The sequence below is a fragment of the Mobula hypostoma genome, chromosome 1 (assembly GCF_963921235.1).
Source record: "Mobula hypostoma chromosome 1, sMobHyp1.1, whole genome shotgun sequence".
Taxonomy (NCBI): domain Eukaryota; kingdom Metazoa; phylum Chordata; class Chondrichthyes; order Myliobatiformes; family Myliobatidae; genus Mobula; species Mobula hypostoma.
Window position 1 is genome coordinate 186,707,946 of NC_086097.1, and position 19,683 is coordinate 186,727,628.

Consider the following 19,683-nt stretch of genomic DNA (forward strand, 5'->3'; position numbering starts at 1 on the left):
AGCCCTGCCACTCCGGTTCTCATCCCCCGCTAAATTAGCTTACAAGGGAATATCAAGGGAAATGTTTCTGCTTCTGAAGCAGGAGTCAGGAAAGGAATGCTGTCTATGACTTTAAAATTGACAAAGGTATTTCAAAATAAATTTTTAGCATTGATAATTATCGTTAGACAACCTGATGCTATTTTAAAGATGACGTGGCCCCCTCCTTCCTCCACTTTAGCTCTAAGTTGTAAATTCATGTGGAAAAGGAACTCTGATATTTGAAATGAGCTCAGTTAGCCATGTGGAAGTGACTGTTCGTGCACTGATCCCTGTACATGTTGGCATGGCAGTGCCAGAGGCAATGGTGCTCTGCATTCCCAATGGTTATACATACATCAGGCAGCCCTGTCAGTTCAGACATCTGCTCCACAGCAGACTTCACAGACACTGGATCTCTCACATCACACTGAATTGAGTGAACCTGAAAGAAAAGTATGACAACATCAAATTCATGTAATTAATAGAGAGCTACATAAAGACAATAAACTACAAAATTAGCCTCTGATTTCTGTCCATGGATCTGTGTACTCGCCAGTCTGCTTAGTTTGAATTTGTTCCCAAGGAAACAAAGAAAAGGATTGCATACCCTTATAAAATTGGTCCTGAATGCACAGATATTGAAAGATTGAAAACATAAAAATAACAAATTAAATCCATCATGAATGAATGTGAAATATTCAAGCATTAAGACGTGGCAGGAGTGCCTTGTTCAAGAGGGACAGGTGGCACCTAAACTGGGGTGGGGGGGAATCCAATATCCTGGCCAAGAGGTTCATTAGTGCTACTCAGGAGGATTTAAATTAGTTTGGGAGAGGGATGGGAACCAGACCATCACGATAGAAAGTGGAGGAATATAGAGGGAGGTAGATGTCAGGGGCAGTAAAACCAGGCAGGAGCAAAGCAATATATACGACAGGATGGACAGTTTGAAATGTGTGTATGTTAATTTTAGGAGTCTTATGGGATAGGTGATGAACTCAGAGCATCTGTACATGGAACTATGATGTTGTGGCTATTACAGATGTTTGAGCAAGGGACAGGAATGGGTTTTGATGTTTTAGGAAAGATAGAGGGCGGTAAAAGTTGTAGGCTAATCAGGGACAATATCACAACTGCACTCAGAGGGGACAGAATGGAGGGCTCATCCACTGATTCTATATTGGTAGAGCTCAAAAATGGGAAGGGTGCGATCACTCTAATGGGATTGTACTACAGGAACCCCCAAAAGCCACTGGGGCATTGAGGACCAGATACCTGTTTGAAGGCAGATTAAAGAAAGGTGTGAAAACAAGAAGGTTGTTGTCATGGAGGTCTTCAACTTTCCCTGATATAAACTGGGACCTTTTTAGTGCAGGTGGGTTAGATGGGACAGAATTTGTTAGGTGCATGCAGGAGGGTTTCGTAAAGCGATATGTAGATTGTCCAACAAGAGAAGGGACTATGCTGGACCTGGTGCTGTGTAAGGACAGCATGCTTGCCTTCATTAGTCATTTATTGACTAATATCACTAATAATAAGATAGCATAATGGGTATTAGGTTCAAAAGTCAGGATGTTATGTTGCAGCTTAGTAAAACTCTAGTTAGGCCCCATCTGGAGTACCGCATATAGCTCTGGTTGCCTTATTATAGGAGGGAAGCTGAGGCTTCGGAGGGTGCAGAAAAGGTTTACTCGGATGCTGGCTGGATTAGTTGGCATGTGCTATAATGAGAACTCCAGTTGTTTTCTCTGGAACTGTGGAGGCTGAGGGGAGATCAAGATTATAAGAGGCGTAGACAGACTGTATTTTTTTCCCAGGGTTGAAATGCCTAATACCAGTGGGCATACATTTAACGTGAGAGGGGGCCATTTTAAAGAAGATGTAAAGGGCATGCTTTTTACACAGAGAGTGATGGGTGCCTGGAACGCACCTCCTGGGATGGTGGTAGAGACAATACATTAGGGAATTTTACAAGACATTTAGATAGGCACATGAATGTGAGGAAAATGGAAGGATATGGATATTGTGTAGACAGAAGAGATTAATTTAGTTAGCCATTTGATTACTATTTTAATTGGTTCAGCACAACGTTGTGGACTGAAGGGACTGTTCCTGTTCTATGTTCTAAGATCCTCAAATAATTTCAGTGATTTGTTTCAACTATTACAATGGCCCCGTGAGAAATAAATGATATGGATTTTGTTCATTATATTCATACAAGACTCAATACAAGATAGACTTCTCGATAACAATGGAAAAAAAAAATTTTCCAGAAGGACTGATAAGGCTTCAATGCCCAATGTACAATAAAACTCCTATAATTCAGCATGTTTACTATCTCAGTTGTGGCGGAATAGCAAACTCTTAAGACTAATGGATGACATTTAACATTTTAAATTCACTTTTATTATCATAACAACAACGCTGGAAAAACTAAGTACCCCAGACAACAATAAGAGAAAAAGAAACAGTCGACATTTTGGGTGTGCAATTCTTAATCAGAACTGGGAAAGAGAGAGTTCCAAGGTTGGTATCAGTAAGAGAGGAGATAGGAAGGAATGTAAGTGATAGATGAGTCAAAATGGCTAATGGCAGTGGTTCCAGCACATTAAGCTTTTGGATCTAGGTAACAGAACACAGAACAGTACAGCATAGGAAAAGGCCTTTGCGGTGGTGCTGAACCCATTAAATTAGTAATCAAATGCCCAATTACACCATTCCCTCCTGCCTTCACTATATCCATATCCTTCCATTTCCTGCACTTTCATGCGACTGAGAACCTCTTGAATGCTTCTACCATATTTGCCTCCACCACCACTTCAGACAGCACATTCTAGACACCCACCACACTCTGTAAAAATATCTTAACCCCTCTCGTAATATCAATTTTCTCTCAGCCTCTGCCACTTCAGAGAAAGCAATCCAAGTTTGCCCAGCATCCCCTTAACAGCACATCCAATCCAAGCAGTATCCCGGTAAACCTTTTCTGCATCCTCACCAAAGCATTAACATCATTTCTATAATGGGGCAACCAAAACTAAATGCAATATTCCAGGATGTGGCCTAACTAGAATTTTATAAAGCTGCAACTTCACTTCCTGACTCGAACTTACAAACCCCATTTCCAGAAAAGTTGGGATATTTTCCAAAATGCAATAAAGACAAAAATCTGTGATATGTTAATTCACGTGAACCCTTATTTAACTGACAAAAGTACAAAGAAAAGATTTTCAATAGTTTTACTGACCAACTTAGTTGTATTTTGTAAATATACACAAATTTAGAATTTGATGGCTGCAACACACTCAACAAAAGTTGGGACAGAGTTAAAGTAAGATTAAAAAGTGCACAAAATATTCAAGTAACACCAGTTTGGAAGACTCCATATTAAGCAGGCTAATTGGTAGCTGGTGAGGTATCATGACTGGGTATAAAAGTAGCGTCCATCAAAGGCTCAGTCTTTGCAAGCAAGGATGGGTCGTGGCTTACCCCTTTGTGCCAAAATTCATGAGAGAATTGTTAGTCAGTTCAAAAGGAACATTTCTCAATGCAAGATTGCAGAGAATTTAGGTCTTTCAACATCTATAGTACATAATATTGTGAAAAGATTCAGAGAATTCAGAGACATCTCAGTGAGTGAAGGGCCAGGTCGGAAACCACTGTTGAATGCGTGTGATCTTCGAGCCCTCAGGCGGCACTACCTAAGAAACTTGTCATGCTACTGTGACAATTATAGCCACCTGGGCTCGGGAATACTTCGGAAAACCATTGTCACTCAACACAGTCCATCGCTACATCCAGAAATGCAACTTGAAACTGTATTACGCAAGGAGGAATCCATACATCAACTCTATGCAGAAACGCCGGCAAGTTCTCTGGGCCCGAGCTCATCTCAGATGGACCGAAGGACTGTGGAACCGTGTGCTATGGTCAGATGAGTCCACATTTCAGCTAGTTTTCGGAAAAAATGGGCATCGAGTTCTCCGTGCCAAAGATGAAAACGACCATCCAGATTGTTATCCGCGAAAGGTGCAAAAGCCAGCATCTGTGATGGTATGGGGGTGCATCAGTGCCCACGACATGGGTGAGTTGCATGTATGTGAAGGTACCATTGACTCTGAGGCGTATATTAGGATTTTAGAGAGACATATGTTGCCATCAAGGCGACGTCTCTTCCCGGGACGTCCATGCTTATTTCAGCAGGACAATGCCAGACCACATACTGCACGGGCTACAACAGCGTGGCTTTGTAGACACAGAGTGCGTGTGCTTGACTGGCCTGCCACCAGTCCAAATCTATCTCATATTGAAAATGTATGGCGCATCATGAAGAGGAGAATCAGACAATGGAGACCACGGACTGTTGAGCAGCTGAAGTCTTATATCAAGCAAGAATGGACAAAATTTCCAATTGCAAATCTACTACAATTAGTACCCTCAGTTCCAAAACGATTAAAAAGTGTTATTAAAAGGAAAGGTGATGTAACACAATGGTAAACATGCCTCTGTCCCAACTTCTGTTGAGTGTGTTGCAGCCATCAAATTCTAAATTTGTGTATATTTACAAAATACAATTAAGTTGGTCAGTAAAACTATTGAAAATCTTTTCTTTGTACTTTTGTCAGTTAAATAAAGGTTCATGTGAATTAACATATCACAGATTTTTGTTTTTATTGCATTTTGGAAAATATCCCAACTTTTTTGGAAATGGGGTTTGTAATTCTTCAACTAACAGAGGCCATATGCCTTCTTTATACCACCCTATCAAACTGTGCTGCCAAGTTCTTTCTGCACAACACCCTCTCAAGGGTTTGCTATTAACCGTGTACTGTCCCGTTACATTTGGTCTCCCAAAGTGCAACATTTCACATTTGACCAGGTTAAAATCTGTCATCTTTCTGCCCATATCCACAGTATCCTTTGTTAGCCTTCTATGTTATGTACACCACCACCACCAATCTTCATTTTGTTTACAAACTTATTAGCCTATTCATCTGTTTTCATAATAGCAGAGGTCCCACTATGGATCGCTGCAGAACACAATGATCACAGATACCCAGCCAGATTACGTCCCATTGACCATTATCCTCTGTCTTTTGTAAACGAATTCTGAATCCAAATGGCTAAATCACCATGGATCCCATAGCGTAAACCTTCTGGATGAGCTTCCCATGAGGGACCTTGTCAAACGCCTTATGATAATCTAGGTAGCGAACATCCACAGCTCTATATTCAAAGTTTAAAAGATCGAAGTAACTTTATTATCTAAGTACAATATGTTACCATATACTTCCTTGAGATTCATTTCCTTGCAGGCAAATACAGAACAAAATAAGAAATACAATAGAATTTACAGAAAAACTACACATAAATAGACAAAGACTGACAAACAGCCTTTGACACGAAGGTATGGTGAAAACCCAACAGTAACTCCTTTCTTTACCTCCAAAGATCCTACTAAATTAGCATGCTCCACACTGTTCTCCCTATCATCTACAATCTTCTCCTTGGTAAATACTGATGCAAAATAGGCTCTTAGAACCTTACCCTCCATCTCTAAGTTCAGTTTCCCTCCTTTGTTCTTGAGTGGTCCCAAATTATCCTTTGTTCTTGATGTATGTATAATGAGTTGTTATGTCAGTAGGATAGGACAAGTGGAGCTCCAGAAAATCGAAATGGAGAACAGGAACCAGCCTCTAGCAAGTGGGATGGGAACATGGGGGCTGAGTATAAAGTTCAAAGTTCAAAGTAAATTTATTATCAAAGTACATATATCACTGTACATAACCTTCAGATTAATTTTCCTGTACACATACTCAATAAATCCAATAACCATAATAGAATCAATGAAAGACCACATCAACAGAGCAGACAACCAGTCAGCAAAAGACAACAAATTGTGCAAATATAAAATGAAAGAAAATAAAAGAAATAACAATAATAAATAAGCAATAAATATCAAGAACAGGTGGGCAAGTGGGACCTGTACAAGAGATGGGTTACACCTGAACTACAAGGGGACCAATATCCTTGCAGGGAGGGAGGTTTGTTAGTGCCATTGGGGAGGGTTTAAACTAGATTTGCAAGGGGATGGGAACCAGAGTGCCAGAGCAGATAGTGGAGTGGGGGTGAAAGTAAATGATGTTAAAAGTTCATGCAGTCACAAATAGAAGGATTGTGTGTGGTGGTAATAATCTTCTGAGGTGTGTCTATTTCAATGCAAGGAGTATTGTGGGGAAGGCTGACGAGCTGAGGGCATGGATTGACACATGGAATTACAACATTATAGCCATTAATGAAACTTGGCTACAGGAGGGGCAGGACTGGCAGCTTAATGTTCCAGAGTTCTGATGTTTCAGACATGATAGTGGCAGAGGAATGAAGGGTAGGGGGGTGGCATTGCTAGTCAGGGAAAATGTTACAGCAATGCTCAGGCAGGACAGATTAGAGGGCTTATCTACTGAGGCCATATGGGTGGAGCTGAGAAACAGGAAAGGTATGACCACATTAATGGGGTTGTATTATAGACCACCCAATAGCGAGAATTGGAGGAGCAAATCTGCAGAGAGATAACAGACAACTGCAAGAAACATAAAGTTGTGATAGTAGGGGATTTTAATTTTCCACATATTGATTGGGATTCCCATACTGTTAAAGGTCTAGACGGGTTAGAGTTTGTACAATGTGTTCAGGAAAGTTTTCTAAATCAACATATAGAGGTACTAACTAGAGAGGATGCAATATTAGATCTCCTATTAGGAAATGAGTTAAGACAGGTAACGGAAGTGTGTGTAGGGGAACACTTTGGTTCCAGTGATCATAACACCATTAGTATCAACTTGATCATGGATAAAGATAGATCTGGTCCTCGGGTTGAGGTTCTAAACTGGAAAAAGGCGAAATTTGAAAAAAATGAGAAAGGATCTAAAAAGCGTGGACTGGGACAGGTTGTTCTCTGGCAAGGATGTGATTGGTAAGTGGAAGGTCTTCAAAGGAGAAATTTTGAGAGTGCAGAGTTTGTATGTTCCTGTAAGGATTAAAGGCAAAGTGAATAAGAATAAGGAACCTTGGTTCTCAAGAGATATTGGAACTCTGATAAAGAAGAAGAGAGAGATGTATGGCATGTATAGGAAACACAGAGCAAATAAGATGCTTGAGGAGTATAAAAAGTGCAAAAAAATACTTAAGAAAGAAATCAGGAGGGCTAAAAGAAGACATGAGGTTGCTTTGGCAGTCAAGGTGAAGGATAATCCAAAGAGCTTCGACAGGTATATTTAGAGCAAAAAGGTAGTAAGGGATAAAACTGGTCCTCTTGAAGATCAGCGTGGTCGGCTATGTATGGAACCAAACGAAATGGGAGAGATCTTAAATGGGTTTTTTGCGTCTGTATTTACTAAGGAAACTGGCATGGAGTCAATGGAAATAAGGCAAACAAGTAGTGAGGTCATGGAACCTATACAGATTGAGGAGGAGGAGGTGCTTGCTATCTTGAGGCAAATCAGAGTAGATAAATCCCCAGGACCTGACAGGGTATTCCCTCGGACCTTGAAGGAGACTAGTGTTGAAATTGCAGGGGCTTTGGCAGATATATTTAAAATATCAGTATCTATGGGTGAGGTGCCGGAGGATTGGAGGATAGCTCATGTTGTTCCGTTATTTTAAAAAGGCTCTAAAACTAATCCGGGAAATTATAGGCTGGTAAATTTGATGTTGGTAGTAGGTAAGTTACTGCAAGGAGTTCTAAGAGATAGGATCTACAAGAATTTGGATAGACAGGGACTTATTAGGGAGCGTTAACATGAGAGTGGTAGTGGAGGATTGCTTCTCTGAGTGGAGGCCTGTGACTAGTGGTGCGCCACAGGGATCGGTACTGGGACCATTGTTATTTGTCACCTATATCAATGATCTGGATGATAATGTGGTAAATTGGATCAGCAAATTTGCTGATGATACAAAGATTGGAGGTGTAGTGGACAGTGAGGAAGGTTTTCAAAGCTTGCAGAGGAATTTGGACCAGCTGGAAAAATGGGCTGAAAAATGGCAGATGGAGTTTAATACAGACAAGTATGAGGTATTGCACTTTGGAAGGACAAACCAAGGTAGAACATACAAGGTAAATGGTAGGGCACTGAGGAGTGCAGTAGAACAGAGGGATCTGGGAATACAGAAACAAAATTCCCTAAAAGTGGCGTCACAGGTAGATAGGGTCGTAAACAGAGCTTTTGGTACATTGGCCGTTATTAACAAAAGTATTGAGTATAGGAGTTGGAATGTTACTGTGAGGTTGTATAAGGCATTGGTGAGGCCGAATTTGGAGTATTGTGTACAGTTTTGGTCACCAAATTACAGGACGGATATTAATAAGGTTGAATCAGTGCAGAGAAGGTTTACAAGGATGTTGCTGGGACTTGAAATAATGAGTTACAGAGAAAGGTTGAATAGGTTAGGACTTTATTCCCTGGAGCGTAGAAGAATGAGGAGAGATTTGATAGAGGTATATAAAATTATGATGGGTATAGATAGAGTGAATGCAAGCGGGCTTTTTCCACTGAGGCTAGGGGAGAAAAACACCAGAGGACATGGGTTAAGGGTGAAGGGGGAAAAGTTTAAAGGGAACATTAGGGAGGGGCTTCTTCACACAGAGAGTGGTGGGAGTGTGGAATGAGCTGCCAGATGAAGTGGTAAATGCGGGCTCACTTTTAACATTTAGGAAAAACTTGGACAGGTACATGGATGAGATGTGTATGGAGGGATATGGTCCAGGTGCAGGTCAGTGGGACTGGGCAGAAAAATGGTTCGACACAGCCAAGAAGGGCCAAAAGGCCTGTTTCTGTGCTGTAATGTTCTATGGTTCTAACAAGAGTCCTTGAAAGTGAGTCCAGAGGTGGTGGAAACAGTTCAGTGATGAGGCAAGTAATGTTGATTGAAGTTATCCCCTCTAGTTCAAGAGCTGAATGGTTAATGGGTAATAACTGTTCCTGAATCTGGTGGTGTGAGTACTGAGGCTCCTGTAGCTTTTTCCAGATAGCAGCAGCGAGAAGATAGCATGACCCGGGTTGTTGGGGTCCCTGATGATGGATGCTGCTTTCCTGTGAAAACGCTCCATGGAGATGTACCCAGTGGTTGGGAAGGCTTTACCAATGATGGATTGAACCGTATCCATTACTTTTCGTAGGATTTTCCATTCAAAGACATTGGTCTTTCTATAGCAGGCTGTGATGCAGTCAGTCAATATTCTCTCCAACACACAACTATCGCAGTTGTCAAAATTTTCGTATTTGGCAAAGTGTGACGAATGTTATCAGGTGCGGTAGATACCAAACCATCAGGAGTTCCAAAATGCTGATAGCAGATTATCGGAGCTTTTCTGCGCTTCCATCTGTGCACCACCAAAAATGGCATCTCATAATGCCACGACTGCTTACAATGGTGTAGATATATATTGATAATATCTGTACTTAAAATATATAATTTGCAAAGTTTACTAAGATTATTCTTTCATGTTACATTTTTAAAAATGCAGGGCACCTATCATAATTTCAGAATTGTAAAACTTGAAAACCTTGAAAATATTTGCATATATGTGTTTGTGTAACTTGATATATATAAATTTTAATTAAATGTTTAATTGGCACTAACCATACTTCAGCAGGTAAAAGTCTGAAAGCTGATACAATAAAAAACAGTAAGTATTTATGAGGGAAAACATAAGATGAATGCTCAGTAAGTCTAAATATTAATCTAATCCAAAACTGATTACCTTGTTTCCAGTTTGCAATGAGATTTCTTCTGCTGTCTGCTTTAAAACATCCAGTTTTCTGAAAGACATTTAAGAATAATCACCTTTGATTATTTTGAATTGCAGAGCATTTATATTATATTGAAAGCCACTCGTTTAATGGAAAGCTCATGCATTTACCAAATTTAACCAAAATTGCCTAACCATTGCCACATTCCTTGATGCCAAGGAACATTATCACCGACTGCCAGTCCTATTTGTTCCTTGGATGCCTCTCCATATTCAGTCCTAGAATCCAAGCAGCACAATCGTTATTATATCTGGCTTACAACTGCTATTACCATCTACCACCAGATCTGACTTGATTGCATTGAGTGATACTATATCAACATAAAACTACACAGCAGAAAATAGCAGACAGCAAAAAACTGCAGTACTGAAAACCTTAAATAAAAAAACAGCGAATGCTGTAAATACTTAACACTTTAGACAACATCAATGAGGAGAAAATCAGTGTCTATGCTTCAGCTTGATGCCCTTTCGATAAGAAATCAATTTTTACCAGCACTTCTGATGAAAGGTTATCACACTAAAATATTAAAGCTGTTTCTCTTTCCACAGATGCTATGTGACTTGCTAAGGATTTCTGACATTTTTATTTAATGACTATGTTTGTTCACCTAATGTCCACGACTGTCCATTTCTCACCTTGACAGATGACTAGTTAAGATGAAAACCATCATCTTTAGTCCTTCCTCAGAGTACCTCAGATACAATTAAACTGTCCACAGGCTTCACCTTCAAGTGTAAGTGAAGCTTTCAAATCCCAGACTGTTTACTATAAAATTCACTTTTGATTTCCTTCAGGACATCACCAACATCATACCAACTGCTACTAAAACCGTCATCTCCAGATTTGTTTACTTCAGTACTCCTCCAATCTGGTCTCCCTCATTTACCCTGCATAAATACTAGCTCAAAGAAGTTCTATAGCCAAATTTTGTACATGTCAACAAGTTCTGTTTTCTTATTGCAACTATTCTTGCAGTCTCATAGTAGGCTTCCATTGACCAAGTAGCTAAATTTAACATTTGTACACAAAAAGCTGGAAGAACTTCAGTAGGTAAGGGGAAACGGAGGGAAACGGATGGTCGAAGTTTCAAGTCATGACAGTTCATCAGGACTAGAAAGAAAGAGCTCAAAGTTTAAAGTGAATTTATTATTGGAGTACATATATGTCACATTATACAATCCTGAGATTCATTTTCTTGCAGGCAATTTCAATAAATCCATAATAAAATAATAACCATAACAGAATCAATGAAAGACCACACCATCTTGGGCGTTCAACTAACAAACTGTGCAAATGCAAAAATAAAAGAAATAATAATAATAAATAAATAAGCAAGAAATATCGAGAACATATGATGAGGAGTCTGATGGCTGTTTGATGTTTAATGTTCTGTACGTTAGTTTTTTGCGCTTTTTACTGTTTGCGTGATTTGTACTGTTTTTGCAGGTTTGATGATCTTGTCGTGCTGGGTTTTTCTTTAAACAGGTTCTATGGCGTTTCTCTGTTTTGTCGCTGCCTGCAAGAAGATGAATCTCCAGGTTGTATACCTTGATAATAAGTGTACTTTGAACTTCGAAGAGTCCTTGAAAGTAAGTCAATAATGGGGCAAGTGAAGTTGAGTGAACTGCTTTGGTTCAGGAGCCTAATAGCTGTAGGGTAATACAGTTCCTGAACCTGGTGGTCTGAGGACGAAGGCTCCTGTATCTCTTTCCTAATGGCAACAGTGAGAAGAGAGCACGTCCTGGGTAGTAGGGGTCCCTGATGATGGATGCTGCTTTCCAGTGACAATGTTTCTTGTAGATATGCTCTGTGATGGGGAAGGCTTTACCCACGATGGACTAGGCCGTATCCACTACTTTTTGTAGGATTTCAAGGGTGAGGGCATTTCCTTACCAGGCTGTGATGCAGGCAGTCAATATATTCATACACCACACATTCATAGAAGCTTGTCAAAGTTTTAGTTGTCATGCCGAATCTTCACAAAATTCTTAGGGAAGTAAAGTCGCTGCCATGATTTCTTCATAATTGTACTTACGTGCTGGTCCCAGGAGAGGTCCTCTGAAATAATAACACCAAGAAATTTAAAGTTGCTAAACCTCTCCAACTCTGATCCCTCGATGAAGGCTGGCTCCTAGACCTCCAGCTTCCTTCTCCTGAAGTCAATAATCAGCTCTTTGGTCTTGCTGACTTCAAGTAAGAGGCTGTTGTCATGGTACCACTCAGCCAGTTTTTCAATCTCCCTTCTATATGTTGATTCATCACCACCTTTCATTTGGCCCATGACAGTGGTGTCGTCAGCAAATTTGAATATCAAGTCAAGTGAAGTTTATTGTCATTTAACTACATGTATGTAACATATATAACACATATAGAAATGAGACAATGTTTCTTCGAAAGCACAGTAGGTGTAAAGCACAGTAGTACACATAACACACAATAACTTATGAAGGTAAAGATAAAATCTACAGATGAATCATGCATAAGCAACAAACTAACTTTTCTCAGAAGCCTAATTGCCTGGGGGAAGAAACTGTTTCTCATCCTGACTGCTGTTGTTTTTATGCATCATATTCTCCTTCCTGATGGTAGAAAGTCAAAGAGAATGTTGGATGGATAGGTGGGACCCTTAATAATACTATGGACCTGCATATGTAGCGCTCCTGATAAATGTCCCCGATGGATGTTGGGGAGACCCCTATGATCCTCTCAGCTGTTCTCACAGTCCTTTGTAGGGACTTCCGGTCCAATGCTCAACCAGATGGAGATGCAATTCGTCAGGACACTCTCAACAGTGCTCCTGTAAAATGTAGTTAAGATGGTGGTGGTGAGGGGGGGGGGGAATCCTTGCTTGCCTCAGTCTTCTTAGGAAGTGGATTTGCTGCTGTGCCTTCTTGCTCAGGGAGGTAATATTAAGGGACCAGGTGAGGTCATCCGTGATGTGAACTCCCAGAAACTTGGTGCACTTAACTCTCTCTATGGAGGAGCCATGTATTCACAGAGGGGGATGGTTTCTCTGCACCTTCCTGAAGTCCACAATGATTTCTTTTGTCTTCTCCACATTCAGGCTTAGGTTATTCTTCTCACAGCAATCCACCAGCTGCTCCACTTCCTCTCTATACTCTGTTTTGTCACCATTCTTGATGAGGCCAACCGCTGATGTGTCATCTGCAAACTTGATGACACAGTCTGAGCTGGATCCTGCGACACAGTCATGTGTCAGCAGTGTGAACAACAGCGAGCTAAGCACACAGCCTTGGGGAGCGCCAGTGATCAGTGTAATAGGATGAGAGATGTTGCTGCCCACATGACCTGACAGTGGCCTTACTGTTAAAAAGTCCAGTATCCAATTGCAGACAGTGGTGTTGAGACCTAGCGAGGCCAGTTTCCCCACCAGTTTCTGGAGTATGATGGTACTGAACACCAACCTGAAGTCTATAAACAGCAGTCTGGCATATGAGACTCCATTTTGGCACTGGAGCTGTGCTTAGTCACACAGTCATAAGAGTAAAGCAAGTAGAGTAGGGGGCTAAGCACATAGCCTTGTGGTGCACCTGTGCTGTTGTAGGTTGTGGATGAGATCTTGTTGCCAATGGGGTCTGACTGGGGTCTGCAGGTGAGGAAACTGAGGATCCAATTGTACAATGAGTTATTGCGCCAAGGTCTTGGAGCTTATTGATCAGTTTTGAGGGGACGATAGTATTGAATGCTGAGCTGTAGTAGACAAAGAGCATCCAGATGTTCTAAGGTTGAGTGAAAAGAAAATGAAATGGTATCTGCTGTGGACCTGTTGCTCCAGTAGGCAAATTGGAGCAGATCTAAGTCATTTCTCAGGCAGGTGTTTATATGTTTCATCACCAACCTCTCAAAACACTTCATCACTGTGGAGGTAAGTGATATTGAACAATAGTCATTAAGGCACATCATCACATTCTTCTTTGGCACTGATATAATTGAAGCCTGCTTGAAGCAGGTGGGTATCTCAGACTATCTAATTGAGAGGCTAAAGATCTCAGCGAACACTCCAGCCAGTTGATCAGCACAGGTTCTTAGTACCTGGGCAAGTACCACAACTGGCCTGCATGCTTATTTTGGCCATCATTCACACCTAAACACAACAACGAAGGATTCAACTGCTTTGACCTCAGTAGGTGGTGTTCTCTTTCCTCCAATGACAACTAATTAACCCAGAGACTTTTGACAAAGTCACTTATCACCACTTTTAACCACATTTTTCACTGGAAATCAATTTTTAAAACATTTTACAGAAACATTAAATGAGTTTTTAAAAGCAGCCTTTCCACTGCTGTAAAGTTTGCCAGATCTTCAGTGTCTTGCGTGTGACCAAGAAAGATCTTGACTGTCACATTCCTGAATACCAGTAAAATAAAACTACTAATCCAAAATTCTTCACCCTTTCCTGCTGTTTCAGTACATTCATTCACTTAAAACAGCACAAAATTGCAAAGCTAATGATCTTTTCACTGACTATAATTAGGATGTTCATTATTTCAAACATTACAACAAATTGCACAAAATTTAATTGATTTATTCTACTCTTATTGGATTACTGATTTAAAAAAATTGCACTTATGAAAACTTTTGTTTGACCACACTTAATCTCACTTACCTACTTGCAATAACACATTCAGCACCTAGAGCAGATAGAGTGGTTGTCATTCCTTTGCCGAGTCCAGTACCTCCACCAGTGATGAAAGCCACTTTATTCTTAAATGTTCCAGAAGGCAACATTAATGTTTGCTTTTCAGGAAGCATTACTTGTTGATCAGATCCATTCTTTTGGTATTGAGCCATTGTGTGTTGGCTGAAAAGCTGGCGACAAAAATTCAATATTAATAATTAATTACTGTATTAACAGAACATTTTACCTTATTATAATTTAACGAGGCATTTTGTCTCAATGATCTGTTTCACTATTGAAGAAAGTAATATCTCAACAATAATTCTAGATATTCTGAAAGAAAAACCTTATCCTGGAAATAGATGCAGAGGATACAGATTAACTGAGAAAAGGGAATAGCTTTTTTACAGGGGACAAAAGATTTCTGATAATGTTTCTGAATATGAGGACAGTGTAGATAAGTTATTCTGGAATTCTGGGAATAAATGAAAATAACACAGAAGACTCTACGTATGTTGATGTCAACTTTTATGGATGACTTAAAACCTGTTATCGATACTTCCATTGTGTACCAAACAAAAGTCACAGAATGGCATGGTAACAGGCTTTACAACCCAGTGAAGAGTCTGGGTCTTGATAAGCAAAGAGATAACTGGTCACCTTGGAAAACAAAAATACAGAATTAAAGTGATATTATAAATAGTCAATATCATATTAAATGGTGGAGGTGGTTTCTGGGGTAGAGCTCAGATATTTGCATTTTTTCCAGAACACATGGCTAACACTCATACACACAGATAAACACAAGACTTTTTATTAAAATAAACCAAAAAATTATTTGGCAGGACCATCTTAGGGACTCAGTCTCTGCTGAAACTGTCCTTGAATTATGATATTATTACAAAATAGAAACTGTAGGGGTAATAAATTATGTCATGGCTGCAATAATGAACACAATTATCCATTGAACCCAAAGCAATAAAATAATTTCTGACATTTAGCTGGGTTTCACATGTGAAATTTACATTAACATGGTAAATGACAAAATGAAGCTTTTTATTCCGGAGCTAGGGTAACCTTGGAATCCCCAGCATCGAGGACGTCTTCAAAGGCGATGCCTCAAAAAGGCGGCGCCCATCACTGATGATTCCATCACCTGGGCCATGCCTCTTCTCATGGCTTCCATCAAGGAGCAGGTACAGGAGCCTGAAGGTACACACTCAACATTTTAGGTGCATCTAAATCTCTGCTATCAGATTTCTGCATGGACACTACCTCACTACTTTTTCTTTGTATATCTAATTGTAATTTACAGGGTTTTTTTAAATTATTATGCATGGGTTATGGAAATTTTGAATTCTCTACCTCAGAAGGCTGTGGCTATTTGCTGACAGTATTCCAATAGAACTTGATAAGTTTTCAGATATTTAAATTCCATGAAACTGAAAAGATATGGGAGTAATTCAGGCATAAATAGTTGAGGTAGCTGAAATGAATGGCAGAGCATATTGAGCAATTAAATTGTCTAATCCAACTTGTATTTTTAATGTCAGCAATACAACAGCAGTGGGTACTAATTTTCTGGATTGAGAATTTTAACTCCAGTACCTCTGAGCACGTAATTTCTTAATACTGTATAACTTCAAAAAAAATCCAAGAATGCAGTATTTTGTCTGTACTTTAGGGAAGCTAATTTGTTTATACATTAATAATTAATACTAAACTTAGTATTTATACATCTGGAATTCTTACTCAACTGGCAAAAATATTACAAAACATGCATTTGAATTTGGCTGGGTTACAACATAATTTTGCTCATGTTCTGACTCCTATCAGTACAGCACGAGAGCCTGTCCCTAGTCCCTCACACATGATTACAAGCGGCAGTTGGTTCCGAATCTGTTTCAAGGAGTATGCTGCACTTGTCATATCTAATTATGTTAGATTAAAAATATTCCCAACAAAGATACAAAGCACCAACATGTTCTAACAATGAAACAGAAAATATGGATTTGTAAGAGTAGAAAAGGGTAAACATCATAATGTTCTCTTGAAACAAATCAATATTGCTTCCCCAATAATTTATGAAATTAAATCACCAAGAGCAAAGCTTAAGAGTTTTTCCTGAATTCTGAGTGATAAAAGTGTAGAAAAATACTATATAATGCACAAACAAGGACAGTGCAGTTGGACACTGCCTAGTAGTAACATCCTTTAAGATCAGGCATTTCATGCGGTGAGTAAAGTCATTCATTTATTTTAGTCATATTTTATATTAAAACTGTTTAGCCTTAAAATATAAATATGCAATCTAAAGAATTGTTCTTAAAAAGGTAAGGAAATTATATATAGTGTGGCAATTTATTTGAAGGCTTATGCATTGAATACTACTGCCTCTTGTATGATAAATGCTTTTTTTTTTGAGTAAGTATAACAAGCACATCTCCATTCCCCATAAATGCCAGATGGCTGAAAGATGGATGGAAATCTGACAGCTCTGCAATTCTTGTGAATGGGTCAATATGAGAAAGCCATTGCAAAGGAGGCCCAGGGTGTTAATGCTCAAACAACAGACACGTTTTTCATTTGTTTAAACAACTTTACTTTCAACGTCTCCATTCAATGCATGAGGGCCATCACCTTCTATTCCCACAATCCTCTTGTTCTCCTCTCTATATGCCTACCAGATACTTCAAAGCCCAAATGAACAGAATTCAACACAGGGGATTGCTGTAAAGGACAAACTACTTTGTATTTGACTCCTGTGTTATCTGACCTGCAAAATGACAGCCTTATCAATTATTATCATTTCACTGCATTACTTCAGGAACATTGTACTATCAAAGTCCCACCTTGCAGATGAACATCGACAATAAATCTATTTTCTGGTTATGACTTAAGTGTTTAGGGGTTGTTCCCAGCAGCCTAGGATATATTGCTCTGATGCATCAAGATAAATGAATTTAAATATCAGCAATTTTGGAGATACTCAGTAAACTAGGCGGTAGAGGAAAACAAAACTAACGTTTGCTTGAAACGACACCTGCTTTTCTCTTCTTGAATGCTGCATGTGCTGTATTTATTTTAGATGATCAGTAATACAGGCATTTTTTCGCTTTTCCTAACTAAATATAATTGTCTTTCATATATGAAAATTGCGTGAACACTTTGGGACGTGCTCTCGTTACGCCACTGCCTTCAGGAAGAAGATAGTGTGGGTCCCGAAGATCCCCTACCAGGTTCAGGAACAGTTATTACCCCTCAGCTATCAGGCTTTTGAACCACAGGGGATAACTTCACTAGCCCCATCACTGAACCGTTCCCACAACCCTCGGACTCACTTTCAAGATTCTTCCTCTCATGTTCTCGATATTTATTGCTTTTTTTTTATTATTAACTTTTTGTATTTGCACATTGACGTCCTGTTGGGGGCAGTCTTTTATTGATTCTATTGTGTTTCTTGTATTTACTCTTAATGCCCGCAAGTAAATAGATCTCGGGGTTGTACATAGTGACGTGTATGTATTTTGAACTTTTGATCAGGTGATGGTCTGTATGAATGAAGTTTCCCTATTCCACACTGACAGCCTCGCCAGGTTGAAAAGTCATGAGCTAATTAAGTTATTTCCCGTTTTTGCATTGGTTCCCCGACTCCTGAGGTTTCCCCTTCTATCCTATACTTCATCTACAGTTCCGTGAAAGGATTAAAAATGTAGCCCAGTGCGAAATTTCATTTCTCCAAACGCGCGAAACCTTCCAGAAACAGTTACCAGCAGACGAATTCACGCAGGCTTATGTAACGCATTCAGAACAGACCTCACCCGCTCGTTTAGACTACACAGAGACGGTACAACGGTAAATTTGCGCCAACACTTCCACAACGGGAAGCGGACAAACATCGCCATGTCTCCACCGTTCACCCAATCGCGACGCTGCCTAAGGATGCGCATGTCGGGGACGGAGATCACGTGTCCCTGGTCACGTGTGCAAGCGGCAGTCTCGGCCGTGGGACTCTGCAGACGAAGTGTGTGGATCATGTGGGTGCTGAGGCCTTTAACTCCGGGAGGAGGTATTGAGCGCTCTTCGCGCTAATTTTCCGCTGGTTATCCGCGGGTACACTGGTCCAGAGCAAGTAGTGTACCACGGGCCTCGTCCGGTCTGATGGGTAGAAAATACTGGGTCGCGCTCGTTGAGCATCCCATACGCAGCACCACCTGGCTGTTGCGTCGCGCACAACTGACTATGTGAATGTTTGGTTGTCAGTTTTATTTTCCTGGCGTAAGGGGCCCATTAATTAAGAACATGGAATGGCGAGTCATACTCTTGAGCGGAAGAATTGAAATAGGAATATGTGACTTCTCTACATTTCAATACCACTTTTCATTCGAGTTTCTTGGCAAACATGAATATCGTTTAACATTCAGCTTAAACTCTCAAGTTTAGCATCAAGTTCAAATTTATCATGTTGGAGATCGTTTCGCTGAACACCTATGCTCTGTACGCCAGAGAAAGCAGGATCTCCCAGTGGCCACACATTTTAATTCCACGTCCCATTCCCATTCTGATATTTCTATCCACGGCCTCTACTGTAAAGATGAAGCCAGACTCAGGTTGGAGGAACAACACCTTGTATTCCGTCTGGGTAGCCTCCAACCTGATGGCATGAACATTGACTTCTCAAACTTCCGCTAATGCCCCACTTATAGTTTGCATTTTGTTGTTTGATTGTTTGTGGTTTTTGTATTGCTATATTTATGCTTTATTCTTGGTTGGTGCGGCTGTAACGAAACCCAATTTCCCTCGGGATCAATAAAGTATATCTATCTATCTACTTCCCCCTCGTACCCCATCCGTTGTTTATTTATATACACAGATTCTTTTTCTCTCTCTCTCCTTTTTCTCCCTCTGTCCCTCTCACTATACCGCTTGTCCATCCTCTGGGCTTCCCCCCTCCCCCTTTCTTTCTCACTTGGCCTCCCGCCCCATTAACCTCTCATATCCCTTTTGCCAATCAACTGTCCAGCTCTTGGCTCCATCCCAACCCCCTCCTGTCTTCTCCTATCATTTCGGATCTTCCCCCCCTCCCCACTTTCAAATCTCTTACTAGCTTTTCTTTCAGTTAATCCTGACGAAGGGTCTCGGCCTGAAACGTCAACTGTACCTCTTCCTAGAGATGCTGCCTGACCTGCTGCGTTCACCAGCAACTTTTAT

The 19,683-nt window shown here is 40.2% G+C and overlaps 2 protein-coding genes across 3 annotated transcripts in view; one reads left to right on the forward strand and one right to left on the reverse strand.

The window, feature by feature from the left end:
- The window catches only part of decr1 (2,4-dienoyl CoA reductase 1, mitochondrial), a 37,792-nt gene extending 19,379 nt beyond the window's left edge, over positions 1 to 18,413 (reverse strand). Inside the window, exons 1-4 of the mRNA XM_063061553.1 lie at positions 18,294 to 18,413; positions 14,461 to 14,663; positions 9,782 to 9,839; positions 377 to 463 (exon numbers count right to left, since the gene is read on the reverse strand). Of these exons, the coding sequence (XP_062917623.1) occupies positions 377 to 463; positions 9,782 to 9,839; positions 14,461 to 14,663; positions 18,294 to 18,377 (432 nt within the window). The 5' untranslated portion in view covers positions 18,378 to 18,413. The remainder of the gene's footprint in view (positions 1 to 376; positions 464 to 9,781; positions 9,840 to 14,460; positions 14,664 to 18,293) is intronic.
- Positions 18,345 to 19,683, forward strand: part of nbn (nibrin) — a 100,094-nt gene continuing 98,755 nt past the window's right edge. For both annotated transcript variants that reach the window (XR_010019636.1, XM_063061536.1), the window contains exon 1: positions 18,345 to 18,541. Coding sequence is in view for 1 of the 2 variants with exons in the window: in XM_063061536.1 (XP_062917606.1) it covers positions 18,376 to 18,541 (166 nt within the window). In the remaining variant the exon portion in view is untranslated. The remainder of the gene's footprint in view (positions 18,542 to 19,683) is intronic.